This window comes from Podarcis raffonei, chromosome 11, assembly GCF_027172205.1.
Source record: "Podarcis raffonei isolate rPodRaf1 chromosome 11, rPodRaf1.pri, whole genome shotgun sequence".
NCBI classification, from domain to species: Eukaryota; Metazoa; Chordata; class Lepidosauria; order Squamata; family Lacertidae; genus Podarcis; species Podarcis raffonei.
The window spans coordinates 16,890,047-16,908,280 of NC_070612.1; the positions used below are offsets into that span (position 1 = coordinate 16,890,047).

General features: G+C 42.0%; 1 protein-coding gene across 4 annotated transcripts in view; it reads left to right on the plus strand.

Moving 5' to 3' along the window:
- The window catches only part of TTC23L (tetratricopeptide repeat domain 23 like), a 24,753-nt gene continuing 6,519 nt past the window's right edge, over nucleotides 1-18,234 (plus strand). Inside the window, exons 1-7 of one of the 4 annotated variants that reach the window (XM_053408656.1) lie at nucleotides 1-2,075; nucleotides 2,988-3,064; nucleotides 3,734-3,865; nucleotides 5,637-5,760; nucleotides 7,873-8,032; nucleotides 15,774-15,905; nucleotides 16,648-16,825. In XM_053408656.1, the coding sequence (XP_053264631.1) occupies nucleotides 3,755-3,865; nucleotides 5,637-5,760; nucleotides 7,873-8,032; nucleotides 15,774-15,905; nucleotides 16,648-16,825 (705 nt within the window). In that variant the 5' untranslated portion in view covers nucleotides 1-2,075; nucleotides 2,988-3,064; nucleotides 3,734-3,754. Of the gene's footprint in view, nucleotides 2,076-2,152; nucleotides 2,533-2,987; nucleotides 3,065-3,733; nucleotides 3,866-5,636; nucleotides 5,761-7,872; nucleotides 8,033-15,773; nucleotides 15,906-16,647; nucleotides 16,826-18,234 lie in introns of those variants that run through there. The other 3 variants (XM_053408658.1, XM_053408659.1, XM_053408657.1) reach the window with 3 other exon arrangements.

An 18,234-nucleotide genomic window follows, 5' to 3' on the forward strand; every position in this document is an offset into this window, starting at 1 on the left:
GTTATCACAGTGGTAAGCTAGATGCTCATGGGAAGCCTGCAACCTGAACACACCACCTCTTGCCCCTTCTGCAGCTTCCAGCAATGGGTGTTTAGAAGCACACTCCCTCTGACAGTGGGGAGAGAACATGGCCTTATCTTCCATGAATTTTGTCGAATCCTCTTTGAAAGCCACCCAAGTTGGTGGCCATTTTTGCCTCTAGTGGGAGCAAATTGCATAGTTTGTGTGCTGTATGAGGAAGCACTTTCTTTTGCCTGTCTTAAATCCACCATCTTCACTGAAAGGCCATGTGAGAGGGAGAAAAACTTCCTTTCTACTTTCTTCATGCCATGCATTATTTTATTGACCTCTGTCAGGTCTCCTCTTAACTTTTCTCCAAACAATAAGCCTCAAATCTTGTAACCTTTCTCCACTCCCTTGACAATTTTGGTTGCCCGTTTCTGAACCTTTTTCTAGCTCAACGATATCCTATTTGATGTGAGGCGACCAGAACTAGGCACACTATTCCAAGTGCAGTTGCTCCATGGATTTGTAGAACGACGACGTGATAATCAGCAGTTTTGTTTTTAAATTTCTTTCCAAAGGATTGCTAGCCTGGAACTGGCCTTTTCAAAGCTGTTGCTTTGAAGAGGCCATTCCTTGGGTTCTCTTTGCACACCCAGCCTTCTGAAGCAGTCCTGGTGTAAGTGTGCAATGTACCTGGGGTGAATGCTAGGGCCCACCACTGACAATCACAACTCCCACAGCTCAGCTGGGCTACAGGGAGGATTAGGGCAGGAAGTTGGGTGCTGCAATGGTGTGTAGAGTGGAGTCGAGCCCCTATAGGGCACACTTAAATCACCAGCACCATACTGGCCCCTCTCCTGAAACGGGGGAGCATAATTAAAATGGGAAATGGAGTTGGATAAAATGGCTATGCTGTGGTGATTCAGGGGTTGAATCTGAAATCAAGCTTAGATGTAAGCTTGTTGGTGTCTCTGGTATCTTCTCTCACATCGTGGATGTTGGCTTTTGTGGCGGATGCATGCTCTATATTATTTAATTAATACTATTGCCACAAGTTTGCCATGTAGAGCAAAGAACTTGGATAACTAAGATGGCAGCCTCAGTGAGTTTAGATGCCATTCTGTGCTGCTCATCACCTCTGGGAGGCCATAAGGGACTTAGATGGCAGCCCAGTGGCAACACTGAGCGAAAATACAGTCTCACGGGCCTGTATTGCTGGCGCCATTAGACCTTGTCATAAGCACATCTGGGGCACAGCAATATAATTAAAATGGCGGCACCTGTGAGTACAGGTCCTGCACATAGGCACAGAGGTCTGCTTGATGCCAAGCAAGGAGCCTGCCCACCAACTACACACTTTACACACTAGCTTTCCTGTTTAGTGTGGATGTGTATACACACAGAGATTAGATGGGGGGGTGTATACATACATACACAAACACACACACTTTTGAGCTGTAAAACAGAATAGGACATTCCCAGGTGGTTTCCCCTTCCTTGGGAACTCTGGGAATTGTAGGCCTGTGAGGAGAATAAGGGTCTCCTCACAACTCTCAGCACCCTTAACGAATTACAGTCCACAAGATTAATTGGGGAAAGCCATGGCTTTTTAAAAAGTGGTATTATACTGACCCAAACGTTCAGGTGTGAATGTGGTAAAGTGTTGGGACTGTAGAATCTGGGCCGGGACTTCAGCTCACCCACAAGGCTCACTAGAGCTGCTGCATTGAGATGTGGGGTTTGTTGTTAAGTTTTCCTGGTAATAACGTTGGCACTTCTGCCTTGATTTCTAAAGCTTTCTTTTACACTGCAGTGCCTGTTACATTACAGAGCTGTGGCCATTTAGAATTTTAAATTGTGGAAAAGAACTGTGTGCCCCAATGGTTGTCACCATGAAATTACAATGCAACACTCGAACACAAAACTTTCCGAGCTAATAGGATTGCAAACACATTTGCTTTCTGGAAACAACACTCAAATTCATGCTAAATTTCCACTAAGTCCCACCAGGTTTCCAGAAGAGCCTTTTATGTCCTGTGAGAGATCCCACAACACAGAGAAAAGATCAGGTAAGGAAACATGAGGATAACAGGACAAGGTGCTGTCTGAATGCAGCCCAGAGCAGGCGCACAATCTGACTCTCAGCCTTTGAGGATTTAAATGTGGAGAGTGGGCCTGCAGCATTTTAATTATCAGCCTCCTAAAACCCCTCAGTTGTTACTGAGCTTTCCATCCTGGTGAAAAAAAGAAAAATGGCTCCATCTAAAGGCCAAAGGTTGTTTTTCAGTCACCAGGACAACTGGGGCAACACACTGTCGCCCTAGTGACAGCTTGGGGAGAGACACTGCTTTCACACACAGACAAAACAATCCCTTACAGAAAAGGAACTAAGGTCTCCACCCAAAAGAACCTGATTCCTAATGCTATATTTCTATGTGTGGTTAATGTAAACCTGCGAGGCAAAATCAAGTGCAGGGTGGGAAAGTTCCTTCCCACTGAGTTCCAGATCCACTGCCTTGTTCTGAGGTAGGCAACGGCTCTCGGCTAGCTGATACCTTTGCTGCCATGAACCATTTTAGATTTATTTTGTTTCACTTGTCAGCTCTGAGGGTATCACAAAAACCCTTTAGACCTGTGATGTATTTAGTTGGGCGTATTTTAGGGGGGAGGAAGGTGAGGGGGAAAAGCAAAGCTGAGAAGGGAGAATTGGAGGTTTGGAGAGAGAGAAATAACAGTGTACACAACGTCGCGCCACAGCCTGCCTGTTTGTTAAAAGCAGCTTTACCTCAAAGCTACACAACTCCCTCATTCACAAGTCATCGCCCTTGCGCGCAATGCAAACTGTGGAGTCAGTTTCACACGGCAGGCTGTGAACAGCTCCAGCAATTTCCATCGTGCCATTGCTAACTGCAAAATAATAGTAATAGTAATAATAATACATATTAGGGACATAGCTGTCAACCTTCCCTCTTTTTTTGCAGAAAATTCCCTTATTCCAGCGCCATTTCCTGCTGCTATCCTGGATTGTTAGATATCCCGTAGACTGTCCCCGGGACAGGTGAGACTGCTGATCCCTTATTTTTGCTGCTGCTGATCCCTTATTTTCAAATCTGAAAGTTGACAGCTATGATTAGGGAGGGGTTTTGTCATCTGGGCAGCCCAAGTCCTCCATACACACTGCCCAAGCTGGCGTCCAGGGAAGTAATTTCAGTGCTGCTAATGCAGCAAAAACAACATGGGATGCAGCAATTATGAGTTACCAGTCTCTGCAGCCACAGCAGGCACTGTGATTCTCCAGTGGTTTGACTTCCCCCTTGGAAATGTACTCCATTGTCTCTCAAAACAGACAGATGCCAACAACAGATTAGAACACACCTCTCAATCACCAAGTGAAAAATTGCCAAATATAGCAAATTTTTACTGCTTGCCTAAATTCCTAGTTCTGTGCTTTATTGGTAACCAAGGAAGGGAATTGTTGTTATTATTATTGCTGATGCTGGCTTTACACCCCGGGTCAGCAGCTAGTTCTGTTTTCTGTAGGGCCCTTTATAACATGTGGGTATCTACAGCATGATAAGCTCTCCCTAAGAGACAAGCCTCATGATCACAGCCATCCTTGAGTGCCAGCCATGGGTCCAAGGCAGTGCTCCACCCCCCAAGAGGGCCAGGTTTGATCCCAAGGCTGCCAGCTGCTGACACCTGCTTTATAACCTTTTAAAACTCAAAGGAAAAGCTGTGCTCAGATGAAATGAGCAGCGACCGTGAAGAAAACGAAATGTGGTCCGAGCTTCTGGCTACACCAGCAACCAAGTTAATGCAAGCGCAAGAAAGGGCAGAAAGGTTTGCAGAAGAAAAAGAGGTAATCTTATCCTTTTATTTCCTTTCATGCCTGAATACTATTGGAAATTAATGGGTGTATATAGGATTAATGGTGGCGGATTGGGTGACCTGAAGCTAGCCACAATCTCTCAGTCTAACCGACCTCACCGGCTTGTTGGGGGGATAAAAGAAAGAGAGGGGCGAATCCTGTATGCTGACCTGAGCTGCTTAGAAGGAAGGGTAGGATAAACCTGCAATATATGGACACGAAAGCAGGCTTCAGGTGCTCCAGAGATTTAACTCTGTGTGTGCTTGATGCTATAACGTTATATCTGTATCCAGTGCTTTTTTTCTAAGAAAAAATGTTTAGGGGTACTCTAATTTACCTGCTTATATTGAAATACTGCCCCTTAATGAGGCCAAACTTAGATTCACAAAATGTTTAGGGGTATGCGTTCCCCACGTCCCGTCCCCCCAGAAAAAAGCACTGTCTGTATCTATATATATATATTAGCTTACTTTGCCAAAACTTTATTCGGCGTTACAAATATAGGCCATCATAAAACATCCATATATAAAAAATTTAAATATATACAAATAAACAGCCATGTAAAATATATAATAACCCTGCCAAGGGTTATCTGGCATCTGTAAAGAAGGGAAACACAAAGTCAGAGAAGCTGCCTTTTCTAGGTCTGTATATTTGTTCATCTAGCCCAGTGCTTCCTGCTCCAGGGGTTCCCTCTCCGCCAGATGCTGCTGGACTACAACTCCCATCATCTCCCTGGCTATTGGCCATGCTGGCAGGGGCTGATGGAAGTTGTAATCCAGCAGCGTTTGGGGGAGGGGGGTGGCAGTCATGCGTTCCCCAGCCCTAGGCTACTCCAAGCAGCAGTGGCTTTCTAGGGCAGGGAGGACTGAATGTGGCCCTTAGGCCCCTATATGTGGCCTCCAGGACGCTTCCCAGACACACCCCTTCTCCTCAGGCCATGGCCCTCACGAGTCCTCCTTTCACCCACCTTGAGTGAGTGCATGGCTACAGAATGTCCTTGAACTCTGATAAAGCTCCTTGATTGCCTGGATGGAGGGTAGAGAAGGAAGTGTGAGTGTGCATAACTATTACAGTACAAATGTAATAGTTATTTATTTCATAAAATTTATATACCAGGAAAAAACCTGATTGCTTTATCTTTTACAAAAAATATAAAGTGATCAAATTATAACTACCAGTATTTTTTTATTCACAATTTTTATTTTAAAGCATACAGAAAGTTAAAACCGCAGTAGAACAGACTACAGCAAGTTAAAACTCATACAAGCTTTCTAAATGAGTGGGTGGGATTGTCTAAATAAGAACGTCTTCAGCAGGCGCTGAAAAGAAGGTGCCTGCCGGATATCAATAGGCAGGGAGTTCCAAAGTGTCGGTGCTGCTGTACTAAACGATCACGTACTTATAGATGCAGTGTGGGCATGTTGTAGCACTTGTAAAATACTAATATTCTTTGCTCTGCCCACTTTTGCCTCTGGCCTTGCCTACAGCGCCATGTGGCCACTGGAACATGTGCCTAGAAGAAAAAGTGGACCTCAAGTTGAAAAAGGTTTCATCCTCCCTGCTTTATGGCCTCTGGCACAGTTATTTTACCTCACCAGCTACCTGATGATGATGATGATGATGATGATGATGATTATTATATTTTATTTATTTAACTGGAGATGCCAGGGAACGGCCCTGAGATGCAGAAGCAAGAATCAGGCATATTGGAAAATTTCTACCTTTTTTACAGCAAATTTTGTGTGTGTGTTTTCTCCAGGCACATAAAGCCTGCAGGGAACTGGTTCAATGTACAGCTCTGGCGAGAATTGTCTATGGAAATGGGCACTGGAAGTTGGCAGAGGCACTCGCTAATCTTGCTCATGGTTACCTTACCCTTCAAGGTAAAAAAGCTAGTATGTAATAATGATAAGATACGCATGTCAGTTTGGGTAAGGAAAACAGTAAGGATATACAAGATTTTCTGGCACAACCACTTAAGGATGCAATGAACGGAATACTAAACACGGGGAAATTGCCAGAATCTTGGAAAGAGGCATACATTACACTGATTCCGAAACAGGATACAGACGTATTTTTTGGATACAGTGGAGGACTGGAAAATTAGGAGGATTTATAGTATGCAGTTGAAAAGGTTAACTAAAGAACCCGTGGTGGGGAGAAGGGAAGTCTAGAGATTTGGGAGTATCTTGTGTAATTTTTATTATTTGTGATTTTGAGTGTGAATGAATTTGTAAAATCAAATGAAAATAATTTTCCAAAAAAAGGGAAAACACTAAGGATATGATTCCAACTGCTGGTCACTTAATTATTTCATCACAAACTACAGAAGGATGGCTGTGTTGATCTGCTGCTGCAAAAGCAACAAGGAGTCTTTAACATGTCAAGAGACTAACAGACTTCTTGTGGCACAGTAAGAGCAGAAGAGTCTTCTGGATCAGGCCCATGGGACATCTAGTCTAGTGGCCATGCAGATACCCATGGGAATAACCTAAGTGCAAAAGCACTCTCCCCTCCTGTGGTTTCCAGCAACTGGTGGTGGTGTAGTGGTTAAGAGCGGTAGTCTCGTAATCTGGGGAACCGGGTTCGTGTCTCTGCTCCTCCACATGCAGCTGCTGGGTGACCTTGGGCTAGTCACACTTCTGTGAAGTCTCTCAGCCTCACTCACCTCACACAGTGTTTGTTGTGGGGGAGGAAGGGAAAGGAGAATGTTAGCCGCTTTGAGACTCCTTAGGGTAGTGATAAAGCGGGATATCAAATCCAAACTCTTCTTCTTCTTCATTATTCTACCCCTTCTGACAGTGGAGATGGAACACAGCCATTGAGACTAGTAGCTTTGGATAGCCTTATCCTCAATGAATTTGCCTAATCCTCTTTTGAAGCCATTCAGGTTGGCAGCAGCACCTTCTATAGTTCAGCTACACTCTGTGTGAAGAAGTTCTTTCTTCTGACGGTCACGAACCTTTTAACATTCATCTTCAATGGATGCCCATACGTTTCAGGGTCATGAGCAACGGATAACAACTTTTCATAATAAATCAGGCAGTCTTTAAGGTGCCACAAGACGCTTTGCCACTTTCACAACAAAGTGCCAATTTGCAGCTAGAGGATCCAGCCCTTCTGTCTGTCACCCTCCTCATCTACCCCTTTGCTTTATCCATCCATTCATTCATTTCATAAAATTTGTACACCGCTGGATTGTAATAGTAACCTCAAAGCAGTTTACAAAAAAAGAGAGGTTTTGAAGGAGCTGATACAGTGGTACCTCGGGTTACATACGCTTCAGTTACATACGCTTCAGGTTACAGACTCCGCTAACCCAGAAATATTGCTTCAGGTTAAGAACTTTGCTTCAGGATGAGAACAGAAATCGTGCTCCGGCGGCGCAGCAGCAGCAGGAGGCCCCATTAGCTAAAGTGGTGTTTCAGGTTAAGAACAGTTTCAGGTTAAGTACAGACCTCTGGAACGAATTAAGTACTTAACCCGAGGTACCACTGTATGTGTATTCATAGGACAATGAGATGATCTGCCTCCAAGGGGAGATGGGATCACAGTTTTAGTCATCATGGAGCACTCATTTTGCAGCTGCTGTTCTTTTCTTCAATTTTTATGACTGATAGTTGATATCATTGATCATTTCTTGGTGAAGACAGAGTTGGAAATGTGCATTTATTCATCATTCTCAATTTAGGGCTTGCATTGGCATATTTTCCTTTCTTCCCATATATAAATTTTCAGTTGCAGCTGCATACACAATGGCACAAAAGCTTTTAGCAACCAGTTTCTTTTCTCAAGTTCATTAATTGTTTGCGGTGGGGATAGGGCAGCTGTGGCCATTCAGACATCATCAAACTATAACTCCCACAAACCTGAATGGAACTACACAACATCTAGGTTCTCTGTCCCTGGTTTATGAGAACATTTTTGCTTGAAGTGTTTGTATGTAGTGAACATGTCATTCTATGTGGTTAAAGTCATCTTATTATTTCCCCCAGGTCTTCCCATTCAGGCTTTGCACCATTCAAATGCAGCCAAATGCACCATATTTGCAGGTGGAGGCGCCCCTCCAGCATCTTCAGACGAAAAAGGAGAGTTTCTGAGCACGCTTGTGACAATCTACTATACTTTGGGTGCATCTTATTTGATGCAGAAAAAATATCCTTGCAATGCAGTGATCAGAACAGGGGGATTCAGAGGCAAAATATCAAAGCAACTCTGTTCAGCTATGAAGCTCACCAGAAGTGCATAGAAAAGTCAGCCTCTCGGTCTACCTTGCAAGGTTGCTGTGAGACTAAAACGCTGCTATGAGCGCCTTATAAGAAGGGAGAGATACAAATGAGGCATATTAAGTTTACCAAATAAATAGTAATCTCTTTTTTAAAATCCCCTCCGAGCTTTGTGTTCATACACTGTCACCACAGTCCAACATGGGTGCAGGTTTTCATACACCCATTCCTTGCTGGAGTCAAGAGGGTGCAGCATATGTAGAGGCTGAGACTGGATCAGTGCAACTAGCAAGTAAGGCTTTATGATGGGAGACCTGATTTAGGGACATGGGTGGCGCTGTGGGTTAAACCACAGAGCCTAGGACTTGCTGATCAGAAGGTCGGCAGTTCGAATCCCCGTGACAGGGTGAGCTCCCATTGCTCGGTCCCTGCTCCTGCCAACCTAGCAGTTTGAAAGCATGTCAAAGTGCAAGTAGATAAATAGGTACCGCTCCGGTGGGAAGGTAGACGGTGTTTCTGTGCGCTGCTCTGGTTTGCCAGAAGCGGCTTAGTCATGCTGGCCACACGATCCGGAAGCTGTCTGTGGACAAATGCCAATAAAGCGAGATGAGTGCCGCAACCGCAGAGTCCATCACGACTGGACCTAAAGGTCAGGGGTCCCTTTACCCTTTATCTTTACTAGCTATGTGGCCAGCAAGCGGGGAATGAATGTGGCAGACATTCTTCTGACCAAGCACCATTGAAACCAACCAGAGCTGTGCAAGAGCACATTGTTGCTCCTGTGCAGCTGCCATGTATTTGAATGGGGCTTGGGCCTCATGTCAGTTATTAGGAATGGGTGACACTTAGTTTTTCTACTTCAGGCACCACAGTGTCTGGTGCCAGCTCTCTGGGTGCTCACAAGAAGCACATCACCCAGAGTTCATTGCCAGCATCCATGAAGTCAACCCAACTGGCATTTGTGATGAACACGTAGCCGTTCAGGGCCCTGCAATGTGTAGAGCTAGCTTAGTCTCTGGATTTCTTGAATAGGGCTGCCATTAGAGATCAGCAACTGCCTTGTCCCATGGTTCATCACTACCCAAGCAGAAAAATGAGATTTTGGGAGGTTCCAAGATGGCGACGGAGACAGCAGGCTAGTCAGACTCCTCTGCTTTTAACTAAGCTTTTAAGTAGTTTTTAAGTAGTTTTTAACCACTTCCTGGTTTTAAACTCTCAGTTTTAACGTTTTACTAGCTGTTTTATTACCTCCTCGCTTTGTTTTTAGTTTATTGTTTTATTGTTTTATTGTTTTATTGTTTGACTGGAGAACGGCGGGGCGGAGCAGTGGGTCGAGGGAAGCCACTTTCTACCTCCGAATAGCGATGCCCCAAGCTCGCAGAGAAAGCACCTTGCTCTCAAGTTAAAGAAATTTGGAGCATAAAGTGAAGTCTCGGAGCAACAAGGAGAACCCGGAGAGAAAAATTTCGTGGAGTTCAGCTGACAGCCGAAATCAGCACAGACGCAAAGCTATATGCAGAGCGGAAAAAGGAAAGTGAGTTGCCCTAGCGGCCATTGTTTCTTTCCCCCTACTAACTTTTTTAAAAAAGTAACTTTTTAAGAAGATACACTGAGTGTTTTATCATTGTTTTAAGTGATAAGGAAGGCTAATAGCTGAAGGAAACCTGCTGTGAACTTTTAATGCAGCTGAGCATTGTAGCGTGTTTATTACAACAATAAAGAAATAATTTACAACTTTAAAGAAACAATGGTGATGACCAGAAGTGGTTGCAAAACCTCAGGCTTTTCTCTGAAGGCTGTAAGACCCACCTTTAAAAGAACCACTCTAAAGAATGCGCAAACAAAAATCACTCGCTTCTACATGAACAAAGCAAAATGTGGAACAAATGAGGAAACGACTGAAATGAGTGAGAACAAGAACAAGAAGGGAAGAGAAATTCTACTCTCTCCTACCAATCTCTCTTACAGCCATAGTGAAGGACTGGTTATGCAAAGAAAGGAGTGTACTAAAAGCAGTGATAAAAGCCTGAATATATTGGAAGCAACACAAAATATCCTCGATACAGCCGATGAGGCATCCCCAAAACTGAAAGCCAAATCCCAAGTTCCCCCCGAACCATCGTTAGATCAAAAAATGGAGGAACTAATGTTAAAACAAATTTCGGAATTGGCCTCGGGAAACAATAAACCTTCGAAAGACTCTTATCCTCATTCCCATGAGACAAATGAAGAGGGTCTCTCAATCATCAAATGGCTGGTGCTCCTTACTGAGGACATTGAATCCATAAAGTCCTACCTGGACATTTGCACAAAAATTCTTACCATCATGGCTGACTCCTGTAAAACTTTCTGGAGAAAACCCGTCGGAATGCCTGCAGATTCAGAAAGTAACCATGGCCTCGCCTCCACCCTCTGTAGGAGTGGCCCATTAAGGAAGGGTAAGAAAGCCTGCAGAGCTAATGCTTGTAAAAGAAGACCCATAGTTGTAAAGAATGTTAAAAAAAGTAAAAACATAAAACATTTTAAGTCAGTGCATTATAAAAAAATGGTTTTTAAAAAGCTTTTTAACCTACTTGAGAGCACAACAGCCTCTGGGACTAGAGGGAACCTGGTGAAGTCTTTAGCCAAGAAGTCAGTTAAACAAGATTTGCCCCCAAACGTCTGTACTGATAAAGCTCTGGATTGTCTAAAACCTTCAGCGCATGCTCCACCACCAAGCCCTAAGCAAGATTTATTGCCCCAAGACCCATGGTCCTACGTTTTAACCATAGACAACTCCAAATCCAATAAGGAGAGCATTCCAACAAATAAGAACTGGAAGCTGGTGTTGCTTCAAAACAAGCTTGTTTTTTCAAGCTATCCTAAGCCTCCAGGATTTATATCACAAGAGGATCGCAAAGTCCATTTACTGAACTTCCTTAAGGCATACATGCCAGGTACTTTGAGTAATCCCTCGGAGTTGGACAAAGTGGAATATCTATATTTTGATGGCTTGCTTGCAAGGGCGGTGGTTACATTCCATGATCGGAGATTGGCAAAACTGATATATAAACACAGAGAACACCTAAAGACAAGTGGTGTAAAAATATCAAGATACTTTAAAAATGAGGCCTCTCCTATCCCACTATTCCCCAGTCCTGAATCCTCGACTGCAGCACCTCATCAAAAGGCTGAATACCACACTTTAATTGATATAAAAGCCAATGAGGACTCGCCTAATCACCATCCAGAGTTACTTACTAATGATCTTCTAAGACCAGACTCTCCTGGGACTTTATATGAGGCGAGCCAAGGTAACGGGTTTGATAGTTTTGAAAATAACTTAATTAACTCCTACTGCGCTCTCCCCCAAGAAACTCAGAACAAAATACTCGATAGACTGAATAACCTTCGTTCTTGTCTGACAAAGCTGACGAAGGACCAACTGGGACCACACAACCAAAACATATCTGATTATGTCCCAGATCAGGCTTCATGCTTCTATCGTCACGAGCTGGATTTATGGGTCGGGAAACCCTCCGTCACCCCACGCCAATTGGTTGTTGCGGAGATGAATCCATCCTCTCAGATCTTGGAATCGAAACGCCCCTCCTATAACCCAGCTCGCATGCAACCCATCTCAGAGGCAAACCTGGTCACTACATTAGCATGGGATAAAATGAGAGAATTAAATGAGACTGAATTGGGCTCCCCAAATAAAGTCCCCAGCATGGGTGCGCCAGGTTGCAATCTTAGCATTCCACCCTCCTCAAATGTGAGCATACTGAATACATCTTTAAACATCATCGAATTAGCATCTGAACTATCTGAACCCGATGAAAGGGCTAATAGTAAGAATCAGAGGAACTTGGTGTGACATCCGGAATGCACCACGCATACCTCACTAGCACCCTTAAATCAAAGATCTCTCCAAACTCTTTCTATTATGTCCTGGAATGTAGCTGGACTCTCATGTAAATTAGCTGATTCTGATTTTATAAACTTTCTTGAGTCTTATGATATAATACTTCTGCAGGAAACCTGGTCTCTTAAACCTTTAAATATTCCTAATTTTATTACTTATAATTTACCTGCTACTAAAATGTCAACAAAAGGTCGCCCTAAAGCTGGTTTGATCTGTGGTATCAAACAGTCCTCTAACCTTAAAATTAATTATATCAGAAATATTGGACAGTATGCACAACTATTATCATTTTCCATTGTTTACAGGGAAATTCTTCTTTTAAATATATATTTTCCTCCCTTAGAGTTAGAAATTAAACCAGATTATGGTTGGAATATAGTCTCTGAAGAGTTGTATTTAATACGTAGTAAATCCCCAAATATCCCCTTGATTGTAATGGGAGACACCAATGCTCGAATTGGATCAGATAATACAGCTCTCTATAAACACTATGTCTCAAATCTAGCTGAAGACGCCCCTCTTCCATTGAGAATAGGGAGGAATTCAAAGGACATCATTATTAATAAAGCGGGAGGAAAACTTTTACAATTGGTTTTAGAATTTAACCTCTCATTTTTGAATGGCTCAATGTGGCCGGATATTCCAGGAAATTTTACCTTCAGCTCCAAAAGGGGTAGGAGCGTAATCGACTATTCTCTAGTTTCCGTTGAAATGTTAAATGAAGTTGCCTCTTTTACAGTTGTACCTCGCTCAGAAAGTGACCACTTCCCAATAGTTTTAGAGATGTACATGAATCCTAGAAATAATGATATTAGTCCTCTTATTAGTATTGATAAGACTATCTATGCCAAAAGAGTTTATATAAGTGATAAAAATAGGGAGGATCTATTAGCAGTATTTGAAAATAACCCAGTTATTCTTGAACCTGTGGCTAACCAAAATTTGATGCCCCTGGAGGATAATGATTGTTATTATAAGACTATCCAGGATTTATTTTCTTCTTTTTTAGACCCTCAGTTCAGCAACAAACCTTCAAATAAGTATAACTGGTTTGATAAAGATTGCATTAACTATAAGAAAGAACTTAGAACTTGTCTAAAAGAAGCCTATATTACCAACTATCAAGGTCTCTGGAAGACTTATTTTGAAATGAAAAAAGCTTTTAAGAACATGCTCCTGGAAAAAAAATCTGAGTTCGCACTAGCCAAATGGTCTAAAATTGTTACTGCATTAGAAATTAAAGATACCAAAACTTTTTGGTCACTTCTCTCAATAAAAGATATCATTGATTTCCCTAATATAAGCGATGAGGCTTGGATTTCACATTTTACTGCCGTTTTTTATGATCACCAAGTTTGTAAAAAGGAAAATTTTAAATTTTCTCTGGCAAAAACCACACAATTTCAAATTACTGTTGAGGAGATGAAAAGGATAATCTTTTCGTTTAAGCAAGGGAAATCACCTGGTATGGATGGCATTCCAATAGACCTGTTGAGATTAGATGTAGAATGGTGGGCCAATAAACTTGTACCGCTTTTTAATTCTATCTATCACTCAGCTCTTGTACCTAAGTCGTGGAACAACTCAATAGTGGTACCAATCTTTAAAAAAGGTGATAGGAATTGCCAAGAGAACTACAGGCCTATAAGTTTGTTACCATGCATAAGTAAAATCTATGCCAAATCTCTGCTTATTAAATTGGAAGAATGGATGCTGACAAAAGGTCTACCTGGTAAAGAGCAGGCTGGTTTTAAGGCAGGCTCGTCAACTCTTGACCAGTGTCTAGTGTTAAGTCATCTTGTGGATAAATATGTCATGAGAAATAAACGAAAACTCTTTGTGGCATTTGTGGATTTAAAAAGTGCCTTTGATTCGGTCGACCGCAATAAACTATGGACTAAACTAGAACACCTTGGTATCGACCCATATCTACTTACACTGATTCAAAGTTTACATTCTAATAACCAAATATATGTTAAAGTATCAAAAGATGGTAGACTTGCAGGTCCTATTCTGAATAATCGAGGAGTTAGGCAAGGCTGTATCTTGGCCCCTACCCTATTTAATTTATTTCTATCTGACCTACCATTATTTCTTCAAAATGCAACCACTCATACTCCTTATTTAAACAATAGCCCACTCTTTTTATTACTTTATGCAGATGATGCTGTAATTATTTCACTCTCTGTTTTGGGTTTAAAAAAATTATTTAAGAGTTTCTCAAACTACTGCTCTCTCAATAATCTCAAAATTAATTATGATAAGACAAAGATTATGCAATTCAGAAAGAGAGGGAACCCAAAAGGCTGTATAATTAATGGACATCTAATACAGGAAGTTAAGCACTTCAATTATCTGGGAATCACATTCAAAAATAATATGAATTGGAATACACATATATGTGCTGCAATAGCTAAGGCCAAAGTGACAGCCCACCATATTAAATCCTATTTTTTTTCTCCAGTAGGAAACAGATTTATTCCAGCTGTATTGCAAGTGATTGACATGAAACTCTGTGCCCAACTTCTATACGGCACACCAGTGTGGATTTCAGGTGACCTCAAGAGGTTGGATAAATTTCACGCATCCCTTTTGAGGTCATTATTAGGACTTGCAAACTCTGTAAAATATGAAACAATATGTTGTGAGCTGGGAATACTGCCTTTATCAGTAAGGGCATGGCTGAGGACCTTGAAATATTGGATCTTCCTCCATTATAGAGCCCTATCCCCTAATACTATACTTTACGATCTTTTAAGTGATAGGGCAATCTACAATCTATCAGTGATTTGTAGGAGAAAACTGGATTCGATAGGGCTCACTTTAACTGATTTTGAAATCTCTGATCCCAAAGATATATGGGAAATTATCAGGAAGACCCTCACAGAAAAAAGTGTTCTCGCCATGCTTGAGGTTGCAAAGCACAGCACCTGCTCTCCTATCCACCTAAATCTCCCTTTGTGTAGAGATTTCCAAAAGGGATACATGACAAATCTGAAGAAACATGAATCGTGTAGGCTGTTTATGTTGGCCAGATTTAACATGTTTCCCTCGGCGGTAGTGAGAGGAAGATACTTAGCTATCCCAGAATCAGAGCGTCTCTGTAAATGCAGAAAACAGGAACCCGATACTCTAGAACATATATTCTTTTCCTGTGATTTTGGCAGCTATGCCAGAAGACAATTATTTGAGGCCCTAAAATTTAATGGACAGTTTTTTACACAACCAACTGTTCAGGACCTGCTGGCGGACAGCGATGATAAAATTACTTTAATAGCGGCTGAATTTTTAAGTGCTGTCCATGAAGAAAGAATGGGCCATCATAAAGAGACTTAGTGGTTTTAATGGTAGGTGATGTTGCTGTGTTGTATTATATTATTTATGTACATTGATTTATTTTTTGGAGTTAAGAATAGGACTGGGATAAATTGTGTTCGCTGAGCCCGTATTTTATACAGTCTGTATATGATGTTTGTTTGTTAATGTGAGGTGTGATATGCCTAATAAAGGATTTTGAAAAAAAAATATAAAAAAAATGCCCAACTCCAGGTAAGGTAACTGATGATACTCCAGACTCCAGGGAGCCTCACCCACCTGTCATATTTGGCCCACATGCCTAGGATCTGATAAGAATCTGCCCTGCAGAGCCAAAAAGGTTCTCTGCTCCTGTTCCAGGCAATATTGCAGCTTTTTGTTTGTGTTGATTTTAATGGATTAAAAAGAACAAATCTTGAGTAGCCTCATTGCTTTTCCTTGACTTTTCTACTGGCAAAGAATCCTACTGCAATCTGCAGAAAGCTGAAAGGATTATGGAAGAACTGAGAGGGACGGATTGGAGAGGGACCCAGGCTCCTGAACTTAAAGTATCTGAGAGAGAGCTTCTTGCAGCGCTGGGCAGGTAAACAAAAGACCAGTGGCCTGATAAGGGTACAGCTATTTACTGAACGACTTAAATCACATATCTAGGCTGCAATCCTATACTTAGTTACAGGGTAGCAAGTTCTCTTGAACTCAGAGGGCATGTGTTTGGCATTGCACTGCTAATGAATGTGCATGTGTGCTGGGACTCCTCTTCACTCCCTAGATGGGGAAGTTCCTGCCATCTAAAGGGCTTTGCAGTCTTATATGCGGCTTCCTGCAGTCAAGAATCCAGGTCTTGTGCCCAGGCCAAAATCCAGACTTTGCCCCCACATGTCTACCCATGAAGGCACCAACCTGATCTTTTAGCAGCAAGTGTTTGGGGAGAGCAGTGGTACCTCTTTTAGATGGTAACACGCATGCATGTGCAAGTTGTACACTGTCATCTGGTGGTCAGCACTATTATTGCTGCTACCTATTGGTGCTTTTCAGTGATAGAATTTGCCACTAGAAAACTGCTTTCCGAGAGTAGAAAGTTGTATTCTGAGAGCAGAATTTTATTCATACCCTCAAGTACAAAGAAAGTCAGATATTTTTACATCTATTATACAGTTGTTTTTAAATTGTTTTTGTTATTTTTGTACCTCTTACTGATATTCCTTTTTAAAATTGCTTTTTTATGAAAAGCAGTATACAAGAACACTAAACAAACAAATATTTTATATTTTCACTTTTTAAAAAATATGGACTTTTAGATCTAATTACTCTGTTCTACCTTCTAGGGCAAGTTTGCAGCAAAACAAGTTAGAGTTGGCAGCCAGGCATTTTGAGAAGGCAATTGATGCTGTAATTTCAGCCAAAGGAGAGATGTCTCCAGAACTGATAAACCTCTATCAGAAGATAGCCCAAACTGAGCAAGCAAAGGGAAACCATGAAAAATCCATGGGGTATTTGTTACAGGCAAGGAACCTCATAACAGTCCAGCATGTAAACTGAGTTTGTGGTTTTGACTTTATAGAGCTACTAGGTGACATGTGTATTAAACCTCAATCTTATACCCAATTTGCTGGGAGTAAGCAAAGGCTTACCTTTATTTTTATTTTTTTATTTAATAAGATTTATGTATTGCTTAATCCTCAAAACCTCTCAGTGGTTTACAAAATACAGTGGTACCTCGGGTTACAGATGCTTCAGGTTACATACGCTTCAGGTTACAGACTCCGCTAACCCAGAAATAGTACCTCGGGTTAAGAACTTTGCTTCAGGATGAGAACAGAAATCGTGCTCTGGCGGCAGTGGGAGGCCCCATTGGCTAAAGTGGTGTGTCAGGTTAAGAACAGTTTCAGGTTAAGAACGGACCTCCAAAAGGAATTAAGTTCTTAACCCGAGGTACCACTGTATAAGGTGTACATTAATTTGAGAAGACAAGTAAAGGGTTGTGCTGTAAAAACTACTATTGCACCATCATATTCATATATTTATAATAATCCCCTCTGTTATTGACAGCATCTGGGCTCAAGTTCTGCTTGAGGGTTTCCCACAAGCACCTTGTTGGCCACTGTGAGAACAGGATGCTGGACTAAATGACCCATTGGCCTCATCCAGCAAGCTCTTCTTATGGATGCAGGTTACCCAAATGGGGCTCAGCATCCAAACACTTCCAATCTCTTACCCTGCAGATACCCTGCAATTACCTTATGGCAGTTCTCTGCAACCTGGTGCCCTCCGGGTGTTTTGGACTGCAATTCCCACCATCCTTGACTATTGGCCATGCTTGCTGGGGCTGATGGGAGTTGGAGTCCAAATCACCTGGAAGGCACCAGGTTGTGGAAGACTGCCTTGAGATCATGGGACCACTTTAGCTGTCATGGTCGGCCGTTGGAAACACTGTCTGCTTTCAAACGGAGTAATTCTGTGATTGCAATGTGGCAATAATTCTCTATTTTATTTATTCTTGGCTTTATCGCTTACAGTAAACAGCAACTTAGTGCTTGCATGGCTGAAGGTTAAATGAACGAATACTGAATGAATGCCTGAACAAATGTTGTACACGGAAATGCTACAGTGATGCTTTCATTTTCGCGCATGTGCTGGTCCTTACATTTCCAAGCGCTAGAAAAGGTTTGCTTTGTGGGAGGGGATAAGCTGCTGACAACGCTGGATTTGATGGCATGGCTACCAGTGCCATACTCTCTTTATTTTTATTTATTATTATATTTATATCCCACCTCTCCTCTAAGCCATACATGATTCTCCCTCACTCCATATTATCCTCTCAAAAATCTTTCTGGGAAGGTCAGATTGAAATACAGTGACAACCCCAACTGAGCTTCATGGCTAGGGTTGCCGTACTCACAAAAGTGAAAATC